Below are 24,859 nucleotides of genomic sequence, written 5' to 3'. Positions count from 1 at the left end.
AAATCTGCCATCCTTACCTCGTCCATCCAACTTGTGACTCCAGACCACAGTAACAAGGTTGGCTCTCAACTGGGCAATTAAGAATGGGCAATAAATGCTGGTCCAGCAAGTGACACCTCAATTCCATGAATGAATAATTTAAATGATTTGGAGGTGCCAGTGTTGGACTGGGGTGTACAAAGTTAAAAATCACACACAACACCATATTCCAACAGGTTTACAGTATTTGGAAGCAACAGCTTTTGGACTGGTGCTCCTTCATCAGGTGGTTGTGGAGCATAAGACCATAAGACACAGAATTTATAGCAAAAGTTTACAGTGTGATGCAACTGAAATGATATATTGAAAAAAGACCTGGATTGTTTGTTAAGTGTCTCATCTTTTAGAATGACCATGTTGGTTTTGGTTCTTTCATATATAAATCCCAAAACTTTTTTTAAAGTTACATTTTCAAGTGAACTTTAACAACGTCATCAAGAGCCGTAGGGCATGTTCTGCACTATATTGTTGTAATAGGTGCCTTGTCAGCTCAGATAATGCATTGAACGTGTGAACTTAAAGTCTGTCTGTCTGTGCCCCAATGTTCAGACTGATTTGATTTTTAAAAAAGGATTTACAGAATCTAACATGGATTAATGCAGTTTTTGAGCAAAATAGAATGTAATTCTGCAAGTACAAATTCACCCCACAAACTCGTGTGTGTGTGTGTGTGTATAGGGATGTGAGTGTCTGTGAGAAAGTGTGAGAGTGTAAAGGGATATAAGTCTGTGAGAGGGTGTGTGTATGGGTGAGTGTATGGGGCTGTAAATGTGTGAGCATATGAGAGAGGATCCACATGAATCTATGGGTCTGTAGGCTGGTGTGTATGTGCACTTGTGTGCATGTGTGTGAGTGTGTGTAGTGCGGTGGGATCACATGCAGTGTGACATGAACCCAAGGTTCCAATTGAGGCCATCCCCATTGGTTGTGAACTTGGTCATCAGCCTCTCCTCAGCCACTTTTCGTTGTTGCCTGTCCCAAGGTCCACCTTGGAGGATGATCACCCAAAGGTCCGCCACTGAATGTCTCGGACCACTGAAGCATTTCCCGACTGGGAGGAAACATTCCTGACTGGTGATTGTTGTGCAGTGTCCATTCATCTGTTGCCGTTGTTGTTCTCTGCTCGGTCTCGCCAATGTACCATGTTTCAGGGCATCCTTGCCTGCAGCATATGAGATAGACACCGTTGGTTGAGTCACATGAGTATCTGACATAAATGGTGGGAGGTATCCCCATGGGTAATGATGGTATCCATGTTGACACTCTGACACGTCTTGCAGCATCTGCTGTGCAAGGTTGTATGGTGTTGTCCTGAAAGCTGGGCTGTTTGCTGTGAACAATGATCTGTTTGAGGTTTGATGGTTGTTTGAAGGCGAGAAGTGGAGAACGTCTTGGTGAGGTGCTCATTCCTCATCGATAATGTGTTGCAGGCTGCAAAGAATATTATGTAGCTTTTCAGCTCCTGGGAAATACCCTACTACAAAGGGTACCCTATCGGTTGCAGCTTGTGTCTGTCCCCTGAGGAGGTCATTATGCTTTCTCACTGTGGCATGTCGGAACTGGCAGTCAATGAGTTGAGCATCATACCCTGTTCTTATGAGGGCATCCTTGAGTACTTCAAGTGCCTGTCACATTCCTCCTCATCTGAACAGATCCTGTGTATGCGTAGGACATGTCTGTAGGGGATAGCTGTTTTAATATGTTTTGGATGGAAGCTGGAGGAGTGTAGCATTGTGAGGTTGTCTGTGGGTTTGCGGTAGAGTGTGGTGCTGAGGTGCCCAACCATGATGGAAATGCATGTGTCCAAGAATGAGGCAGATGAAGAATAGTCCATGGTGAGTTTGATGGTGGGATGAAACTTGTTAATATCCCTGTATAATTGTTTCAGTGACTCCTCACCATGGGCACAGTGGAAGAAAATGTCATCAATATACCTGGTGTATTGTGTTGGTTGGAGGTCTTGCGTAGAGAAGAAGTCTTGTTTGAACCTGTGCATGAAAATGTTGGCATAATGAGGTGCAAATTTGGCCCCCACGGCTGTTCCGTGTGTCTGGATGAAGAACTGGTTGTCAAATGTGAAAATGTTGTGGTCGAGGATAAAGCGGTTGAGTTGTAGGACAGTGTTCGGAGATGGGCAGTTGTTGGTGTTGAGTACTGAGGCTGTTGCAGTGATGCTGTCATCATGGGGGATGCTGGTGTAGAATGCTAAAATGTCCATTGTGACGAAGAATGTTCTCGGTTTGACTAGTTCGTGGGTACTGAGTTTCTGTAAGAAATCTGTAGTGTTGCAACAGAAGCTGGAGGTCCCCTGTCTAAAGATGCCTTTGACATAGACAGAGGTTTTCACACAGGGTCTCAATTCCTGATATGATGGGATGTCCTGGTGTGTTGGCTTTGTATATCTTCAGAAGGCTGTAGAGGTCACCTATGCGATAAGTACGTGGGATGAGGGCACATAGGGAACTCTGAAGGACTGGATCCAAAGTGTGTTTAGTTCATGGATGTGCTGTCTGGTTGGATCAGCCAGTAGTTGCCTGTAGTGTTCCTGGTTGTTTAGTTGTCGGTACAATTCCTTGCAGTAATCTGCTGTATTCTGAATGGCTCCTCTTTAATAAATAGATTAAGTCAGTTGGCAGAAAATTTGACAAATAGAGTTTAATGTGGGAAAATGTGAAGTTGTTGATTTTGGAAGGAAGAACAAAAGAACACAGTTCTTTAAATGGAGAAAACTGCAGAAGGCTGCAACACAAAGGAACTTGGCGGTATTTGTACACAAAAACATAGAAAGCTAACATGTAATCAGGAATGCCAATGGATCTTATGATTTTTTTCAGAGCTCAAACAGCAGTCACTGTTGCACATTTGTGAGGCTGAGAGTTATGTGAATAGCATGTTTAGAGAAGTAGTCACACTGTAGCTCAGCGGACTGGAAAAAAGAAGGGCACAGCAGTTCAGGCAGCATCCAACGAGCAGATTTCGCTGCTCGTTGGATGCTGCCTGAACTGCTGTGCTCTTCCAGCACCACTAATCCAGTATTTTGGTTTTCAGCATCTGCAGTCATTGTTTTTACCTTGGAAAAAAGAAGGGTATGGGTGAACATGAGGCAGTCAAAGAGGAACAGGCAGATTGTGCAACAGTCCGCTGGACTCTTGCTCACAAATTGATTTTCTGTTTTGGAAGCTAATGAGGGTGCAAGTTCTTCAAGGGAGTGCAGACAGATCCAAGCTTCTAGCACCACAAACGACCTGATTCAACAGGAGCAATAGTAGAAGAAAGCAGAAGCAACAGTGATAGGCTGGGGGGGCATCTTGAAGGGCAGGGGTGACAAGACAGAGGCAGTGGTATATATTTGATTCAATATTAAAAGTAAAATGAGGTATTGCATCAAGAGTTCAGGAAGCCAGGCAGTAGCTTAAAAAGCAGAACTCCAATGATTTTAATCTCTGGCTTACTCCTGGTACCATGAATTAGGAAGTACAGAAACAGGAGAATAAAGCAAATAAATGCATGGCTCAAGTGCTGGAATCAGAGATCATAGACTTTCAGATTGCAGAGGGAGGCTATTTGACTCACTGAGTCTGTCCTTCCTCCCAAAAGAGATACCCAGCTTGTCCCATTCTCCAACCCTATTTTGATAGCTCTCTAAATTCATCATTTTCGAATATATAGCCAACTCTCTTTTAAAACATTGCATGCAATCCACCTCCACCACTCCTCCAGGCAGGCAATTCCACATCCTAATGACTCTGTGAGTACTAATTATTGAAACATCAGCTCATGGAAACAGATATCCTCCTCCTCCCAGTTCAAATTGTTAATAATTTTGAACACCTCAATAAGGTCATCTGTTGATCTTCTCTGTTCCAAGGAGAATCAGCTCAATTTCTCTAATCTTTCCTTGTATCTAAAATCCCTTATTCCTGGTAGTATTCTAGTAAATCTCTTTTGTACTTTCTCTAGGTCTTTTGACATCCTTCCTTCAATAAGATGCCCAGAACTGAACACAATACTCCAAATGTGGTCTGACAAATGATTTGTAGAGTTATATCATCACTTTCTTGCTTTTAAACTCTATTCCTCTGCTTATGAAGCCAAGGATCCTATAAGCCTTAACAACTGTTCCAATGTGCCTGGTAACCTTTTGAAAATTATGCATGTGAACCCAATCCCTCTGCTCCTGTACTTCCCTCAACATTGAGACTGTATTGTCTATATTTTCATATAAAAGTGCATTTGCATTGAATTTCATTCACTAGGTGTCTGCCAATCTGGCCAACTTGTCATCTCCGTCTAAAGTCATTCAGCATCATCCTTACAATTCACTATTTTTCCTACCTTAATATCAGATTTACATTTGGAGATTTTGACGTCCATCTCTAAATAGTTTATATGAATCAGAAAAAACAACAGGTTCCAACATCAATCCTGGGAACACTACTTTCAGGTCATCTCCAGTCTGAGAAATACACATCTCTTTTTTTTTATCTTCTAGCTAACATTAATCCATACTGTGAATGGCCCATCAATCTCATCCATTTCTAATTTACTAACCAACCTTCCACGCGGCACCATGTGAAATGCTTTTTGAAGTCCAAATGTATAACATCCACAGCATTACACTCGTATGTAACCTCACACAAATCAAAAATGGAGTCACAATGGTGAAGGCGGCTTTCAGCATGCTGCTTTCATCAGCAATGATTATAGGAGTTGGGACATCTTATTGTACATGAACAAGATGTTGGTGAGGTCACATTTGGAGTATTGTATGCTGTTCAGGTCGACCTGCTGTAGAAAGGATATTACTAACTGAAAGGAATGCAGAAAAAATTTCCTAGGATGCTACCTCCACTGGAAGGTTTGATTTATAAGGAGAGGGTTCATTAACTGGGACCTTTTCCCCCGGAGCATAGACTGAGTGGTGACCTTATAGAGGTGCATAAAATCATGAGAGGTAAAGATAAGGTAGACAGCCAACATCTTTTCTCCATGGTCGGGAGAACCAGAACTGCTCACAGTATTCCATAGTCTCACCAGCAACTTGTTCAGTTACAATAAGACTTTCCTCCACCACGTTATAAGAGCCAACATACCATTACCTTTCCCGACTATCTGCTGCACTTTGTGCTGACTTTATATGTTTCCTGCACAGTCCCAAGTCCCTTTATGTTGCAGCTTTCTAGAGTTTCTAGAGAACTATATTGTTCTCTCTTCCAAAATGAACAGCTTGTGATTTTCCCACATTGTATTCCATTTACCAAGTTTTTGCCCACTTAGTTACCCTATCAATATGTCCCTGTAAACTGTTTGTATTCCTTTCACAATTTGCTTTCCTGGTTACTTTTGTGTCATCTGCAGACGTGGCTACAGTACGTTTGTTTCTTTCCTCCAAGTCATTAATATATATTGTAAACAGTTCCTGTCCCAGCACTAATACCTGTAGAAGGTCAAGAAGGTCCAGACCAAACTCCCTCAAAATATATTAAGAAGATAGCTTAGACCTGAACTTTTCCTTATTTTTAAGGTAAATTTCAGGGATTGTATTCCAGATGCAATTCAATTGGTCAAACTACTTGACTTTAAGCAAAACACATTTTATTTTTACACCATAGTTAAAACAAAATAGAAATCAAGGAATTATGATTAGATTATGATTTTCCAAATGTTCTGCTATTACTTCCTTAATAAATTATCCCAATGCTTATCCAAAAGTAGCTGTTAGGCTCATCAACCTGTACTTACCTGGGTTTCACTTCTGTCCACTTTTGAATAGGGATGTCACAATAGTAGTTTTCCAATCTTCCAGTACTTCTCCAGAACCCAAGGATTTTGGAAAATTACAACCAGTGCATCTTTGTAGCTACTTGTTTTAGGATCCTAGAGTGCAAGCCATCAGGACCAGGAGGCTTATCTGACGTTAGCTTCATTAGTTTGTCTAATATTACTTCTCTACTTAGCTCCTCCCCCATGTTCTTCAGTACTAATGGCATGCTTGTAGTATTTTCCATCATAAGGACTGATGCAAAATATCTGTTTAACTCCTCTGCAACCTCTTTGTTCCCCACAACTATCTCTCTAAATTCACTTTCGAAGTGGCATATGTTTAATTCGATCCCTCGCTTCCTTTTATAAAGAAGCTGTTTTTGTCAATTTTTATATTCTTCACTGCTTTGCCCTCATACATTTTTTTCTCAATCTTTTTAACCCCGCCTTTGCTAGATTCTGAATGTATCCCAGTCTTCAGGGTTATCACTGACTTTGTTTCCATATATGCGTTCTTTCTTTCAACTCTATACTCTCCTCAACTTCTTTGATCAGCCATGGTTGATTTATTGCTCCTTTGACTTTTTCCTCCTCATTGGGATGTACTTTTGCTGTGGTTAGAAACAGAATAAGAGAGGTCACCCTGTTGGGAGTTTTCTGTAGGGCTCTGATTAGTTCCAGAGATGTAGAGGAGAGGATCGCAAAGATGATTATGAATAGGAGTAAAAGTAACAAGGTAATTGTTTCGGGGGACTTTAACTTTCCTAATATTAACTGAAAACGCAATCATTTGAGTACTTTTAGATGGATCAGTTTTTATCCAATGTGTGCAGGTTTCCTGACACAGTAAGTAGACAGGCCAACAAGGGGCGAGGCCACAGTGGATTTGATACTGGATAATGAACCTGGTCAAGTGTTAGATTTGGAGGTAGGTGACCACTTTGGTGATTGTGATGACAATTCAGTTAAGTTTCCTTTAGCGATGAATAGGGACCCGCAGGGCAAGAGTTATAGCTGGGGGAAAGGCAGTCATGATGTAATTAGGCAAGAATTATGATGCAGAGGATGGGGAAGGAAACTGCAAGGGTTGGGCACAATTGAAATGTGGAGCTTATTCAAGGAACAGTTACTGCATTTCCTTGATAAGTGTGTACGTGTCAGGCAGGGAGGAAGTGGTCGAGCGATGGAGCTGTGGTTTACCAAAGAGTTTGAAGCTCTTGTCAAGAGGAAGAAGGCTTATGAGAAGATGAAAAGTGAAGGCCCTTGGGAGTTACACATTATCCAGAAAAGACCTAAATAAGAGAGCGAAGAAGAGCCGGGTGGACATGAGAAGTCTTTGACAGGTTGGATCTAGGAAAACCCTAAAGCTTTCTATAGGTATATCAGGAATAAAATAATGACTAGAGAAAGATTTGGGTATGTCAAGGGCAGTAGTGGGAGTCTGAAGAGATAGGAGAGGCCCTAAATAGGTGGGCGGCACAGTGGCTAGCACTGCTGCCTCACAGCGCCAGAGACCCGGGTTCAATTCCCGCCTCAGGTGACTGACTGTGTAGAGTTTGCACATTCTCCCCGTGTCTGCGTGGGTTTCCTCTGGGTGCTCCGGTTTCCTCCCACAGTCCAAAAATGTGTGGGTTAGGTGAATTGCCCATGCTAAATTGCCCGTAGTGTTAGGTGAAGGGGTAAATGTAGGGGAATGGGTCTGGGTGGGTTGTGCTTCGGCGGGTCGGTGTGGACTTGTTGAGCCGAAGGGCCTGTTTCCATACTGTAAGTAATCTAATCTAATCTAAATGAATACTTTTGGTCAATATTCACACAGTAAGAAGATAATGTGTCAAGGAAAAAACCAAGATATAGGCTACTAGGCAAGACAGGATTGAGGTTCACAAGGAGGAGGTGTTAGCAATTCTGGAAAGTGTGAAAATAGATAAGACCCCTGGGCCAAATGGGATTCATCCTTGGATTCTCTGGGAAGCGAGGAGATAGCAAAGCCTTTGGCTTTGATCTGTATGTCATCATTGTCCACAGGAATAGTGCCAGAAAACTGGAGGATAGCAAATGTTCAAGAAGGGGAGTAGAGACTACACTGGGAAGAATTATAAGTGATAGCATTTATAATCATCTAGAAAGGAATAATTTGATGCGAGATAGTCAACATGGTTTTGTGAAGAGTAGGTCATGCCTCTCAAACTTTATTGAGTTCTTTGAGAAGATGACCAAACAGGTGGATGACAGTAAAGCCGTTGATTTGGTATATAAGGATTTCAGTAAAGCATTTGATAAGGTTCCCCATGGTGGCTATTACAGAAAATACAAAGGCATGGGATTGAGGGTGATTTAGTGGTTTGGATCAGAAATTGGCTAGCTGAAAGAAGACAGAGGGTGGTGTTTGATGGGAAATGTTCATCCTGGAATTCAGTTCCAACTGGTGTACCGCAAGAATCTCTTTTGGAGTCACTGCTGTTTGTCATGTTTATAAATGACCTAGATGAGGGCATAGAAGGATGGTTTAGTAAATTTGTTGGTGACACGGAGGTCAGCGAGGTTGTGAACAGTGAGGAAGGACGTTGCAGGTTACAGAGGGATGTAGGTAAGCTGCAGAGCTGTGCTGTGAAGTGGCGGGTAGAGTTTACTGCAGAAAAGTGTGAAGTGATTCACTTTGGAAGGAATAACAGGGATACAGAGTATTGGGCGAATGGTAAGATTCTTGGTAGTGTAAATGAGCAGAGGGATCTCGGTATCCAGGTACATAGATCCCTGAAAATTGCCACCCAGGTTGATGGAGTTGTTAAGAAGAGATACAGTGTGTTAGTTTTCATTGGTAGAGGGATTGAGTTTTGGAGCCATGAGGTCATGTTGCAGCTGTACAAAATTCTGGTGCGGCTACACTTGGAGTATTGTGCACAGTTTTGGTCACTTCCTTTAGGAAGGCTGTGGAAGATTTGGGAAAGGTACAGAGGAGAATGTTGCCTGGTATGGAGGGAATGGCTTATGAGGAAAGGCTGACGGACTTGAGGCTGTTTTCATTAGAGAGAAGGTTAAGAGGTGACTTAATAGAGGCATACAAGATTATCTGAGGATTACATTGTGTGGATAGTGAGAACCTTTTTCTGTGGATGCTGCTGTCTAGCACGAACGGTCATAGCTTAAACTGACAGGTGATAGATATAGGACAGATGTCAGAGGTTGGTTCTTTACTCAGAGGTAAGGTAGTAACAGTAACAACAGTAGTGGACTCGCCAACTTTAAGGGCATTTAAATAGTCATTGGATAAATATATGGATGATTATGGAATAGTGTAGGTTAGATGGGCTTCAGATTGGTTTCACAGGGCAGCGCAACAGCCTGTACTGCGCTGTAATGTTCTATGAGAGTCATGAATTACCCCTTTAAATGTGTGCCAATGTTTGCTTACTGTCTTTCCTGCTAATCTAGTCCACTGAGCTGACTCTTTCTTCATTTCTTTGCAATTCTCCTTATTTCAGTTAAACACAGTTGTTTCTAAACTACGTTTCTCACTCTCAAACTGAATATCAAATTCTGTCAAGTTGTGATCATGACTATCTCTGGGATTGTTTATTCAGATCATTTGTTAAACCTTCATTATGTCCATTACCAGATCCAATACCACCTGTTCCCTGGTTAGCTCCTTGACATATGGCTCTACGAAACTATCCCTCGTATATGCTATGAATGTATTGGCCTTGCTGCCCTTTCCAATTTAAATAACACAAACAACGTGAAGATTAAAGTTCCCAACAATTATTGTTCTTTCCTTTTTATATGCTCCTATTATTTGTTTATTTGGAATGTTTCCTACAGAATGGTGGTTTTGTGGTCATTCCCTGTTTCTCCCAATACCTTCATCTTTCGTTGTTTTTTACCTCCAGCTCAAAAGGATTCTACATCAGCCGGATTGAGATAGTCTCTCAAAACTATTCACAATTCATGTCTTAGTAACAATGCTACCCCATCACCTTTTCCTGCCCTCCTGTCTTTCCAAAAGGTCAAGTATCCCTGAATGTTAAGTTCCCAGTTTTGATCTCCTTCATTCATAGAATCCAACCACACAGAGACAGGCCCTTTAGCCCAAACTAGTCCTTGCTGACCAAAATGTCCATCCACACTAACTCTGTTTCTTTGCACATGGCCCATATCCATCTGAATCTTTCCTATCCATGTATTTGTTCAAATGCCTTTTCAATATTGTTAATATACCCTCCTCAGCCACTTCCACTGGCAGCTCATTCCAAATGCGTACCACCCTGTGTAAACAAAAAAGTTGCCCCTCAGGTTCCCCTTTATTCTTTCCCCTCTAACTTCAAACTGATGCACTCTGGTCCTCGATTCCCCAACCCTGGAAAAAAGATTGAGTACATTCACTCTATCCATGTGCCTCATGATCTTATACATTTCTATGAGATTCACTTAGTCTCCTACGCTCTCAAGAACAAAGTCCCAGCTTGTCCATCCTCTCCCTATAACTCAGACCATCGAGTCCTGGCAACATCGTTATAAATTTCTTCTATATGCTTTACAGTTTAATGACATCCTTCCTATAGCAAGGTGATCAAAACTGAACACAATACTACAAATGCCGGCCTCACCAACATCCTGTACAACTGCAACATAATGTTCTAACTTCTATGATCTGACGGATGAAGGCCAGTGTACCAAAAGCCCTGTCTACCTGTGACTCCACTATCAGAGAAATGTGAACCTGAACTCCTAAGTTCCTGTGTTCTACAACACTCCTTAAGGACTTTCACCATGAAACTCTTGCCTTGATCTGACTTTCCAAAATACAAAACCTCACACTTAGTTATATTAAACTCCATTTACCATTTCCTGCCCCACTTCCCCAGCTGATCAAGATCCTGCTGCAATTGTGCAATCTAACTTTCCAGAGCAGCCCACCACATGCAAACTTATCAAAGGCCTTACTGAAATCTATATAGACTATGTCTGCTGTCCTGCCATTTTCAACCTTCCTGGTCATTTAATCAAAGAACTCTAACAAATTTGTGAGGCAAGATTTCCCATGCACAAAGTCATGCAGATTACTCCTAATCAAACTCTGTCTTTCCAAATGTACGTATATCTTATCCCTCAGAATCTTCTCAAGTAACTTACCTACCACAGATGTTAGGCTTACTTGTTTATAGTTCCCAGATTTTCTTTGCATCCCTTCTTGAATAAGGGCACAACATTAGTGCCCTCTAGTCTTCTAGGTCCTCATCCATGGCTAACAATGATGCAAAAATATCAGCTGTCGCCCCCAAAATGTCTTTTTTAGCTTTTTGCAATGTTCTTAGATATATCTGGTCAGAACCAGAAGAGTTATTCACCTTCATACCTTCTAATACGTTCAACACTTCCTGTACTGTAATATTTTCTGTCCACAAGATATCACCACTAACTTCCCCAAGTCTTCATATATTTCTCCACGGTAAACACAGGAGAAATATTCATTGAGGACCTCACCCATCTTCTGCGGTTCTACACATACATGTCCATTTTAGTCATTGAGAGTTCTTAATATCTCTAGAGTCATTCTTTTTTCTTTAATATACTCAAAGAACCTTTTTGGATTCACTATAATCATCTCAGCCAAAGCTATCTCGTGCTCGCTTTTTACCCTCTTGATTTCCTTCTTCAGTAAACTCCTTTATTCCCTGTATACCTCCAGGGATTCTCCATGCCATGCCTCCTTTTTTCATAAAATCACAGAATCCCTGCAATATGGAAACATGCCTACACCGACCCTCTGAAGAGTATCCCACCCAGACACATTCTCCTACCCTTTTACTCTACATTTCCCTTGACTAATGCACCTAACCTACACACCCTGAACACAATGGGCAATTTAGCATGGCCAATTCACCTAACATGCACATCTTTGGACTGGAAATCAGAAACCCACGCAAATATGGGGAAAACGTGCAACTCCACGCAGTCACCCGAGGCTGGAATCGAACCCAGGTCCCTGCTAACCACTGAACCACTGTGCTGTCTTTTTTATTGTCAAACCTTTAACATTTCATTATCCAGGGTTCCCTATTCCTGTCAATCTTGCCCTTAATCCTCACAGTAACATATAAAGCTTAAACTCTAGCTATTTTACTTTGAAAGACCCCCACTTACCAGAGGTCCCTTGCCTGCAAACAAACCATGCAAGCTCCTGTGTAATTCCATCAAACTTTGCCTTGCCCCAGTTTAGAACTTGAACCTGTGGACCAGTTTTGTCCTTCTCCATAACTATTTTAAAATTAATAGAGCTATGGTCACTGGTCCCAGAGTGCTCCCCACTGTCACCTCAGTCACCTGTCCTGCCCAATTTCCAAAGGGTAGGTCGAGTTTTGCCCCTTCCTGAGTAGGACCCCCTATATACTGCTTGACGAAACTTTCCTGAACGCACTTCACAAATTCCATCCCATCTAAGCCCTTTTAACACTAAGGCAGTCCCATTCTATGTTAGGAAATTAAAAACCCCTACTGTGACAATCCTATTGCTCCTGCAAGTCTCCCCAGTCTTCCTGTATATTTGTTCCTTTAATTCCCATTGACTATTTGGGGGCCTGTAATACAACCCCAATAATGTCACCATCCCCTTCTTATTTCTTCGCTCCACCCACAAAGCTTCACTGGATAATCCTTCAGTTATTTCATCTCTGATTACTGCTGTGGTACACATAGAGTCATAGAGATGTACAGCATGCAAACAGACCCTTTTGTCCAACCCGTCCATGCTGACCAGATATCCCAACCCAAATTAGTCCCACCTGCCAGCACCCGGCCCATACCCCTCCAAACCCTTCCTGTTCATATACCCATCCAATGGGTAAATGTTGCAATTGTACCAGCCTCCACCACTTCCTCTGGCAGCTCATTCCATACACGTACCACCCTCTGTGTGAAAAAGTTGCCCCTTGGGTCTCTTTGATAGCTTTCCCTTCTCTCCCTAAACCTATGCCTTCTAGCTCTGGACTCCACCATCCCAGGGAAAAGACTTTGTCTATTTACCCTATCTATGCCCCTCATAATTTTGTAAACCTCTATTAGGTCACCCCTCAGCCTCCAATGCTCCAGGGAAAACAGCCCCAGCCTGTTCAGCCTCTCCCTATAGCTCAAAGCCTCCAACTCTGGCAACATCTTTGTAAATCTTTTCTGAACCCTTTCAAGTTTCACAACATCTTTCCGATAGCAAGGAGACCAGAATTGCACGCAGTATCCCAACAGTGGCCTAACCAATGTCCTGTACAGCTGCAAACATGACCTCCCAACTCCGGTACTCAATACTCTGACCAATAAAAGTGAGCATACCAAACGTCTTCTTCACTATCCTATCTACCTGCGACTCCACTTTCAAGGAGCTATGAACCTGCACTCCAAGGTCTCTTTGTTCAACAACACACCCTAGGATCTTACCATTAAGTGGTTAAGTCCTTCTAAGATTTGCTTTCCCAAAATGCAGCACCTCGCATTTATCTGAATTAAACTCCATCTGCCACCTTTCAGCACATTGGCCCATCTGGTCAAGATCGTGTTGTAATCTGAGGTAACCCTCTTCACCGTCCACTACACTCTAATATTGGTATCATTTGCAAACTTACTAACTGTACCTCTTACACTTGCATCCAAATCAAGCAAAGGTTCAACTCCCCCTCCCCACCTTCCAGCTCTGTCCTCCATAAAGCACCTGTACCCTGGCATGTTAAGCTGTCAGTCTTGTCGCTCCCATAGTCATGTTTCTGTAAATGGCTAAACTGCTGCCTTACAGCACCAGGGTCCCAGGTTCGATTCCAGCCTTGGGCGACTGCGTGGAGTTTGCACATTCTCCGTGTGTCTGTGTGGGTTTCCTCCAAGTGCTCCGGTTTCCTCCCACAGTCCAAAGATGTGCAGGTCAGGTGAATTGGTCATGCTAAATTGTCCGTAGTGCTAGATGCATTAGTCAGAGGGAAATGGGTCTGGGTGGGTTACTCTTTGGAGGGTCGGTGTGGACTGGTGGGCCAAAGGGCCTGTTTCCACACTGTAGGGAATCTAATCTAATCCCAGTCCCATGTTCCTATCTGAGCCCTGATTTCATTGGCCTTATCTGTCAGTGCTTTTGCATTTAATTAAATGCAATTTAATCCAACAGGCATTCCTTGCTCCCTGTCGTGTTCCAGCCTTACTATTTCTGATTACTGTATCTCCTTCCAGCCTCACACTTGCCCCTCTGCTGTTTAGGATAAGCACCCCTACCAATCAAGTTTGAACCCTCCCTTGCAGCACTAGCAAACTTGGACGCCAAGGTATTGATCCCCCTCCAGTTCAGATGAAATCCATCATTCTTGAACATGTCACCTCTGCCCCAGAAAAGATCCCAATGATCTAAAAATCTGAATCCCTACCCCCGTGCCAATTCTTTAGCCATGTATTAATCTGCCATGTCCTCCTGTTCTTACCTGTGGCACCGGAAGTAATCCAGAGATTACAACCGATGAGGTCCTGGTTTTAATTTTTTCCTATCTGCCTGGAATCACTCCAAAGGACTCATCCCTGTTTCTACCTGTCATTTGTGCCAATGTGCACAATGGCTTCTGGTTGATCACCCCCTCCCATGATAACGTTCTCCAGCCCTGCTCTAAAACATTGGATCCTGGCACCTGGGAGGCAACACACCATTGTGGATTTCCATTTGCAGCCACAAAATCTCCTGTCTATCTCTCTAAGTATTGAGTCTCCTATCACTAAGGTAGGAGGTAAAAACAATGACTGCAGATGCTGGAAACCAGATTCTGGATTAGTGGTGCTGGAAGAGCACAGCAGTTCAGGCAGCATCCAAGGAGCAGCGAAATCGATGTTTCAGGCAAAAGCCCTTCATCAGGAATAAAGGCAGAGAGCCTGAAGCATGGAGAGAGAGGGTGAGGGTGGGGAGAAAGAAGCATAGAGTACAATAGGTGAGTGGGGGAGGGGATGAAGTCGATAGGTCAGGGAGGAGAGGGTGGAGTGGATAGGTGGAAAAGGAGATAGGCAGATAGGACAAGTCCGGTCAAGTCATGGGGGCAGTACTGAGCTGGAAGTTTGGAACTAGGGTGAGGTGGAGGAAGGGGAAATGAGGAAACTATTGAAGTCCACATTGATGCCCTAGGGTTGAAGTGTTCCGAGGCGGAAGATGAGGCGTTCTTCCTCCAGGCATCTGGTGGTGAGGGAGCAGCAGTGAAGGATGCCCAGGACCTCCACGTCCTCGGCAGAGTGGGAAGGGGAGTTGAAATGTTGGGCCATAGGGAGGTGTGGTTGATTTGGTGCGGGTGTCCCAGAGATTTTCCCTAAAGCGCTGTGCTAGGAGGCGCCCAGTCTCCCCAATGTAGAGGAGACCGCATCGGTAGCAACGGATACAATAAATGATATTAGTGAATGTGTAGGTAAAACTTTGATGGATGTGGAAGGCTCCCTTAGGGATTTGGTGTTTACCTTTACCTTTTCCCCTGAGACAGTCATAGTGCCACCAACCTGGCTACTGCTGCTTTCCTCGGAATGGTCATCCCAACAACCATATTGAAAATGGAAACTTGTTCTTGAGGGGCATTGCCCTTTCTGGTGGTCACCCAGCTACTCTCTGCCTGCACCTTAGGTATGACCACCTCACTAAAACTGTAAAGTGCTCAGGATGTCAGATGATCCTGAGTGCATCCAGCTCCAGCTCCCTAACAGGGTCTCCTAGGAGCTGCAGCTTGGCACACGTCACACAATGGAAGTCTCCTGAATTCTCATATCCTGAAATTTGGATCACCTAGCTAACTCTGTCTCCAGTACTAGGTCTATTTTGGGCCCTTTCCTTGTTGGACTAATTACATGTTGTGGAAACACCTAACAAACTCCAAATATGAACCCATCCCCCACCAACACAACCAATTTCATCCTAGCCCCTGGCACTAAACAAGTCCCAAAAAATGTAGGGGAAGATAAAATCACCCACCATTGCAACCTGATTTTTATATTTTACCATAACTCATCCACGTGTCTGTTCCTTTATTACACACTTGCAGCTGGGAAGCCTGTAGTACAATCCCATCAAACTGATTGCACCTTTCCTATTCCTGACCTCTTCCCAAATGACCTCCCAGGTATCCTCCATCAGTATAGCTGTGATATTTTCCCTTAACAACTCCCCCATCTCTTTTAGAGTCCTGCCTTGTTCAGTAATCTCTCTTTGTCTATTTTTCTTCTTAATCTTACTGTCCTTGGTTTCTCATTCCCTCTTTGTCATGTTACTTGGTCACGACTTGCTCTAAGTCTTGTCCCCTTTGTTACACTAATTTAATCATTCCTGAGTGGAATTAGCAATCTTCCTCTGGGATATTTTCCTTTATGTGCAGGTCCTACCTGTCCCAGAAGACATCCCAATGATCCATATACCTAAAGACATCTCTGCTATATCAGCTCTTCAGCCACAACTGTGATCTATTCAAGATCCTAGTCTCACTGGCACGGTGTGTAATTCTGACATTACAATGCTGGACATTCTGGTTTTCAACTCCCTTTGCTGGACCTTTTTCTGCCTGTCATTGGTACCATATGGACCCCAACCTCTGACTGCTCCACCCTCTCCCTTCAGAACATCCACAGCCTGTTTAGGAATATCCCTGACCCTGGCATCAGGGAAGAAACATATTATCCTGGAGTGTCGCTTGCGGCCATAGAAATGCCTAACTCTGCTCCTCCTAAAGTGTCCCTGATCACTACTACACTTTGAGCCTCCTTACTGTACAAAAGTGCCAATTGTAGTGTCACTGATCCCACCTACTGCTGCTGCTTTCCCTTGAGAGACCATTCTCCCTGAAATATCTGTTTCAGCTGTTTGAGATGAAAACCAAAAGCAGAAATTACTGGAAAGACTCAACAGGTCTGGCAGCATCTGTGAAGAGAAACCCAAAATATTAACTCTGATTTCTCTCCCCAGATGCTGCCTGACCTGCAGTTATAGAGATGTACCCATGGAAACAGACCCTTCAGTCTAACTCGACCATGCCAACCAGATATCCCAACCCAATCTAGTCCCACCTGCCAGCACCTGACCCATACCCCTCCAAGCCCTTCCTATTCATATACCCATCCAAATGCCTCTTAAATGTTGCAATTGTACTAGCCTCCACCACTTCCTCTGGCAGCTCATTCCACACAAGTACCACCCTCTGTGTGAAAACATTGCCCCTTGGGTCTCTTTTATATCTTTCCCCTGTCACCCTAGACCTATGCCCTCTAGTTCTGGACTCCCCCATCCGAGGGAAAATACTTTGTCGATTTATCCTATCCATGCCCCTCATGATTTTGTAAACCTCTATAAGGTCACCCCTCAACCTCTGACGTTCCAGGGAAAACAGCTCTAGCCTATTCAACCTCTCCCTATATCTCAAATCCTCCAACCCTGGCAACATTCTTGTAATTCTTTTCTGAACCCTTTCAAGTTTCACAACATCTTTCCTGAATTCCAAAGTTTCTTTGTTCAGCAACACTCCTGAGGACATTACCATTAAGTGTATAAGTCCTGCTAAGATATGTTTTCCCAAAATGCAGCACCTCACATTTATCTAAATGAATCTGCCATTTCTTAGCCCATTGGCTCATCTGATCAAGATCCCATTGTAATCTGAGATAAGCTTCTTCGCTGTCCACTACACCTCCAAATTTGGTATATTCTTCAAACTTACTAGTTATACCTCTTATGCTCACATCCAAATCATTTATATAAATGATGAAAAGTAGTGGACCCAGCACCGATCCATAGAGATCATGTCCACCGTTCTGCCCTCATCAATCCTCTTAATTACTTTTTCAAAAAACTCAAGATTTTGAGACATGATTTCCCAAGCACAAAGCCATGTTGACTATCCCAAGTCAGTCTTTGCATTTCCAAATACATGAACATCCTGTTCCTCAGGATTCCCTCCAACAACTTGCCCACCACCGACGTCAGGCTCACTGTTCTATAGTTCCCTGGCACCACATTAGCCAACCTCCAGTCTGCCAGCTACCTGTGACTATCGATGATACAAATATCTCAGCAAGAGGCCCAGCAATCACTTCCCTAGCTTCCCACAGAGATCTAAGGTTCACCTGATCAGGTCCTGGGGATTTATCCACGTTTGTGCATTTCAAGACACCCAGCACTTCCTCCTCTGTAAGATGGACATTTTTCAAGATGTCACCATCTATTTCTCTACATTCTGTATCTTCCATGTCCTTTTCCACTATAAACACTGATGCAAAATACTCACTTAGTATCTCCCCATCTCCTGTGGCTCCACACAAAGACCGTCTTACTGATCTTTGAGGGGCCCTATTCCCTCCCTAGTTAGCCTTTTGTACTTAATGTATTTGTAAAAACCCTTTGGATTCTCTTTAACCCTATTTGCCAAAGCTATCTCATGTCCCCTTATTGCATCCTGATTTCTCTCTTAAGTATACTACTACTGCCTTTATACTCTTCTAAGGATTTACTCAGTCTATCCTGTCTGTATCTGACGTATGTTTCCTTCTTTTTCTTAACAAAACCCTCAATTTCTTTAGTCATCCAGCTTTCCCTATACCTACCAGCCTTTCCTTTCACCCTAACAGGAATATACTTTATCTGGACTCTCATTATCTCATTTCTGAAGGCTTCCCATTTTCCAGCCATCACTTTACCTGCGAACATCTGCGCTCAATCATCTTTTATCAGTTTCTGCTTTTGTTACCTGTTTGAGACTGGAATGCCCACAGGGGATGCCTGCAATGCCTGTTATGCTTCCTCCTTTACCTAATCGTCACCCAACTCTCCTCTGTCTTCTTGGTGCTTGCTAGGGTCCTACTCTACATCATGTATTCCCTTGCCATGTTTGTTCTGCCCATAACCTCACATTTGACTGGATGGAATTCCATTTGTCATTATTCAGCCCTTTATTATCCTCTAGGTCTATCCTCTTATTTGCCACTTTTTTTTTAATCAGCTGTTGATCAATCTTCCTACATTCAAGTCTAAATAATTTGTACATGCCGCAAACAGCAGGGATCCCAAATACTGTCCCCTGTGAGACTGCACTGTACACAGACATCCAGTTGAAAATCACACCTCAAACTATCATCCTCTGCTTACTGCTACTCAGCCAATTATGGATCCAATTTGTCAAATTTCCTTGGCTCTTAACTTTGCTATCAGTCTCCCTTCCCTGACCTTATTAAGAGCTTTGCTGATTTCCAAGTAGACTGCATCAAAAGTATTGCCCTCATCTGTGTAACTGCTTATCTCTTCCAAAACTTCAATTAAGTTGGAAAGATGTGACCACCCCTTAACAAAACCATGCTGGTCAAACTACCAGTGTGTCCTTCTGCAAGAGATGTGCATACCTGCAGAGTTTTCCCAATAAACACTCTGTACAAACATATTGTTTGTGACAATTCAGATTTCTTTCTAATTTAAAAATAGAATGTTTTCCAAGTATTCCTCACCTCTCACTTCAAATTCAAGTTTGTAAACTTCAAAGCTTTCTTTTCCCAATTCTCAGTCTTTATCACTGTCCACTCATTTTACCTTCTCGCTTTCTACTTCCTCTCATTTTTCTTTATGATTCAGATATTCTTAATACCCTTCCAGGTTCAAGTTTGTTTCTCTTTAAAATGTCATCTCTGTTTTTGTCTGACTTTCTCAGTTTTTTAAAAAATTGACATCTGGCTAATTATCATAGAATCCCTACAGTATGGAAACAGGACCTTCAGCTCAGCAAGTCCACTCTGACCCTCCGAAGAGTAATCCACCCAGATCCATCCCCTATATTTAGCCTGACCAATGCACCTAACCTATACATCCCTGAACACAATGGGAAATTTAGCAAGGCTAATTCACCTAATTTGCATATCTTTGGACTTTAGAAGAAAACTGGAGCACCCAGAGGAAACCCTCACAGACACAGGAAGAATATGCAAACTCTACACAGTCGCCCGAGGCTGGAATCGAACCCGGGTCCCTATGAGGCAGCAGTGCTAACCACTGAGCCACTGTGCTACCCAATATACTATATATTATATTTGAGCATCAGAAACATGCTTGTTATCAAACTTCATATCACAAGCCAAGGTTTTAGCTCTGACTACCATCTTAGTTCCTGATTTTAAACTCTGATTTTTTGAAACTGATGAATTTAGGGGGCTACGGAATAGCTAGAGAATGGGGTTAATTGGGGAGCTCTTTTGGGAACTGGTACAGATACAATGGCCTCCTTCAGTTTTGTGAAGTCCAAAGTCCTATGATTCTTCTGTGACTCTGCTACAGCCTCCACAACACCATTTGGCAACTGTTAAAGGGCAGTGAAGGACAAATCCTCTCCCTTTATACCAGCTCGAACATCAGAGATTAATTCCAAATTGAACAACCAATTGACAAGACTTCATCTTTGTATTTTTTTTCACTAAGAAAACCTACTTTAAGCATGACTGAACAGGAAAATTGGCAATGGCATTTTTGCACCATGAATGATTATGGTCACACAGTAAACAATCTGTTTGGATGGGTAGACCTCATTCGGCATGTGTTTTGAGGATGAGGCTGATCCTTGAGAGACAGGTTCAACCTGAAGTGCCATGCATGAAGCTACCAAATTGCACAATGGATAATTGCTTTCAGTATCGGCACCTGTTGCCGAGGCGCAGAAGCCTTCATTGTGATGTCCACCAGCCCACTGTCACCAGCCAGACCAGGGTCTTCGTGTCATGCTTATAGAAATCCTGGAACTAGAACTTTAAGTGTTCCCTATGTCATCTGACTACAGCCTCTTCACCATACAAAATGTGACTGTCTTCCATCCTGCAGCCTGCTCAGTGTAAATCAAAATCATACAATTAGTAGGACTTTTTTTTATGGGATACTGCAGTCTCTCTTCTCTGGCTAAAACTTTGGGGCAGGAAGTAGAGAGAAGTCGGTCTGCCAAAATCCAAATGGCTACCTTCAGTGAATGAATGGTGGGAACTCTTGTTAATTGCTGTTAAATAAGACTTCTGGCCCTTTCTCAAGAAATGACTGAACCTTCCTTCTGTGAACTATAGCTGGTCTGTAGTTCTGGTAGCATTAGCCAGGGGCAGTGACTATAGTTGAGATTGCAGGTAATTTCATCAAACCAAGGAAAGAAGTCCAGTATCTGAGACCTTGGTGTGAGATAAAGGAAGGGATAAAGGAGAGTGTGACCTTTGGTGAGGGACTTGGGGAGAGTGGTCTGGGCCCCTCTGATGGGCGTAGGGGACCCACAGCCTTGTCTGGTCTTGCATCCTAATGAATACTGCCCAGCAGCAGTTGCAGACAATGGTGGGGAAGGTGGCATGAGGTCCTTATGTGACTTTAACTGGTGTTGGAAGGGCCCTAGTAGACCTTTGGATAGGATGGCTGTCTGATATTTCCCCACCTCCTACAAAACTTCAGGTATGTGGTGGGATAGCTACCTGCTGGATTTTGCATGAAGACCCTACCATTTCCCCACTTTTCCTGTAAGTTCAGTCCCACCTTTGGGGGAATTCAATACCAAGTGTTTTTGAAAAAAAAATTTCTTTTGTCTAAAGTAATCTCCAATTTGAATACTTTGTGGAGAGATGCAGCACAGCTCCTACAGAATGGAATGGTACTCGTTCTCTGATAGTGTTTTTGTAAAATACCATACAGTATTTTGACTTCCTTGCATGTTTTCTCTCATAGATGGTATCATGGGGCCATTACCAGAACAGATGCAGAAAATCTTCTCCGGCTGTGTAAAGAATGCAGTTATCTCATACGAAATAGTCAAAGCAAAAAGAACGATTACTCACTTTCACTGAAGTAAGTGGAATCTTCTTAAACAATTCACAGAATTTAGATAAAATTAGAATAGATGCAGATGATTATAATGATTGTTTCGTAATCCAAGGAGCCAAGGCATTATGTCCGATTAGTAAAATTCCACTGTGAACATGTACCTTTGCATTCCTGACCTGAGTTTGATTGATTGATTAATTTTCTGCCTGCCTTTTGCAACTTTGATTCTCTCTCTTGTGAATCTATCATCAGATTTCCATTAACTTGAACTTAAACCCTCCGCAACCACATGACTAAAGGTCCATGTGACAATATTGCTGCCAGTCATAAGACCATATGATACATCACACCTTACTGAACTAAAATCTATCTACATTTTACAGGTCCTCCTCAACCAGACCCAGTTCTAATGAACCCAAGAATTAAAATCCCTGCCTCTGGCACCATCTCTCCAGCCACACATTCAGTGACAGTATTTCTGTATTTCACAACACAGAAAGTAATCCCATCTTCACCTTGAGGATACCCTCCATCGTATTGTGTGGCACCAGCTCCAAGCTGAATGAAATAGAATTTGAAAAGATCTGGTAAAAGATCTGATAAATCAAAATTGTCCATTCATGGGATATCACAATCTGCAAACTCGTGGCCCAGCAAATTCCCCACTTTACTATTATCGTCAAGCCAGGAGATCAACAAGAGGGCCTTGTTAGGGGCTGCAACAGTATGTGAAATGTCACCTTGATGAAATGACTAAGCAAAACTACTTGTATTTCCATCAGTGCAAGCAAAAAGTGATAGAGTGATCTTACAGATCACATCTAAGCTCTGCAGTCCTCTGTGAAGAATGATAAACAACTAAACAAGAAACTCCACAATTATTCTAATTCTCAATAATGGGGGAGCCAAACACAACAGTGCAAAGGATAATAAAATTAGAAATTTCTAGATTAAATCAGGTCTGGCAGCATCGATGAGGAGAGAAACAGAGTAAAGTTTAGAGTCCAGTATAAATCCTCAGAGAATCCTTCATCCATCATTGACTTCATTCATCCTTTGAAAAGTCATATTAGACTTGAAACATTAACTCTGTTTCCCTCTCCATTGAGTTTCTACAGCATTTGCTATTTCTATTTCAGGTTTCAAGGCAAGTGCAGTATTTTGCCTTCATTTGAGTGAAAGAGATTTGGCTGAAGCACTTTCAACTGTCTGGAGCCAGGAGTACCAAGTTAATGATCCATCTCAGCCTTTTCCAGAAGTCCCCAGCATCACAAATTAGCAAATTAGCTATAAATTTGTCAAGAAATCGCTGAAGGCACTGGATACTGTGAAGCCTATGGGCTCTGACAACATTCTGGAAGACATGCTAAAAATCTAGCTACACACTTGTTCCAATACAGCTACAACAATGACATCAACCCAACAATGTGGAAGATTAGCCAGGTATGTCCTGTGCGTAAAAAGCAGGACAAATCCATCATAACCAGTTACAGCCAAATTAGTCTAATCTGTCTTTTGTAAAGTGATGGAAGATTTCATCAACAGTAACCTGCTCACTGATGTTTAGTTTGGGTTCCACCTGGTCCACTCAGCTCTTGACTTAATTATGGTCTTAGACAATAGGAATTCCAGAGGTGAGGGGCGATTGCCTGCACTTGACATAAAGGCCACATTTGACTGTGACATCGAGGACACCAGCAAAACTAGAATCAATGGATATTAGGGTCTAACTCTCAATTTCTTAGAGTCATACCTAGCACAAAAAATGTGGTGATTGTTGGAGATCAGCCATCTCAGCTCCAGGACAACTTTGCAGGAGTTCTTCATGGTAGTGCTATAGGCCGCACCCTTTTCAGCTGCTTCATCAATAACCTTCCCTCTATCATAAAGCAGAAGTGGGGGTGTTCATTGTTGACTCATAATGACTGGCACCATTCGGGATGCTTCAGAGACTGAAAACAGTCCTAATACAGCAAGTCCTGGACAATATCCAGGCTTGGGCTGACAAGCAGCAAGAAACGTTTGTACCATGCAAATTCCAGACAATGACCTCCAATACAAGACTAGCTAACATTGGGCACTCATGTTCAATGACATTACCATCACTGAATATCCCACATTCAACACCCCAGGTGTACTATTGACCAAAACCTGAACTGGATTAACTATGAAAATAAAGTAGCTACAAGAGCAAGTCATAGACTGTGAATCTTGAAGTGAGTAACTCACATCCTAACTCCCCAAGCTATTCCCTATCTAAAAGGCATAAGTCAGGACAGTGATGGAACACTCCTGTCCAGAAGGACAAAGATAGCGGATAACTTGAAAACCTATGAGCAGCCAGTTCTCCACCAAATCACTCGCCGTCCTGACTTATATTGCTGTTCCTTCAATGTTGCTGGGTCAAAATCCTAGAACTCCCTCCAAAACAGCATTGTGCGTCCACGTGGACTGCAGCATTTCAAGAAGGCAGTGCACCACCAGTGTCTCCATGTCTGTTTGGGATGGTCCATGAGCAGTAGCTAGCCAACAATACCTACATCCCTGTAAATGAATCAAATTATTTTTAAGAAGTTCCCACACATGAGAGAGTGACTGACATCTCATCAATAGGAATAAGCACTGAGGTAGTCAGGCTGCTGAGCCCGTATGCGTGTTCTGGGTCGAGAGTTGATGATCTGTTCTATGGTGCCACTTGTTACTCACCTTCTCAAACACAATGAGGTCAGTGAAGCAATGGAGCCACATTCTCCTGGTCACACCGCAACTACAGACTATTTGTACCTCTCCAGTTACAAAAACAAAGAAAAGTACAGCACAGGAACAGCCCTTCAAGCCTGTGCCGGTCATCATGCCCTAACTAAACTAGAAAACAAACATTCTGCCCTTATTTGGTCCATACCCCTCTATTCCCTCCCTATTCATGTAACCATCCAGATGCCTCTTAAATGTCACCAACATGCCTGCTTCCACCACCTCTTCCGGCAGTGGGTTCCAGGTTCCTATCACTCTTCATGAAAATCTTCCCTCATATGTTTCCGTTAAACCTTCCCCTCTCACCTTGCACCTGCGCCCCCTTGTAATTGAAACTTCAACACTGGGAAAAAGCCTCTGACTGTCCACCATATAGTTTTGTAGACCTCTATCAGGTCTCCTCTCAGCTGCCATTTTTGCAGTGAAAACGATCCCATTCTCTTTAATCTTTCCTCATAACTAATGTCTTAGAGACCAGGCAAGATCCTGGTGAACCTTCTCTGCATTATG

The 24,859-nt window shown here is 42.8% G+C and overlaps 1 protein-coding gene across 1 annotated transcript in view; it reads left to right on the top strand.

The window, feature by feature from the left end:
* The window catches only part of LOC140487271 (SH2 domain-containing adapter protein F-like), a 225,309-nt gene that overhangs the window by 193,181 nt on the left and 7,269 nt on the right, over positions 1-24,859 (top strand). The window contains exon 5 of the mRNA XM_072586889.1: positions 21,500-21,619. Within this exon, the coding sequence (XP_072442990.1) occupies positions 21,500-21,619 (120 nt within the window). The remainder of the gene's footprint in view (positions 1-21,499; positions 21,620-24,859) is intronic.

This window comes from Chiloscyllium punctatum, chromosome 2 (genome assembly GCF_047496795.1).
Source record: "Chiloscyllium punctatum isolate Juve2018m chromosome 2, sChiPun1.3, whole genome shotgun sequence".
Classification (NCBI taxonomy): domain Eukaryota; kingdom Metazoa; phylum Chordata; class Chondrichthyes; order Orectolobiformes; family Hemiscylliidae; genus Chiloscyllium; species Chiloscyllium punctatum.
This window is presented reverse-complemented; position numbering and strand designations above follow the sequence as displayed.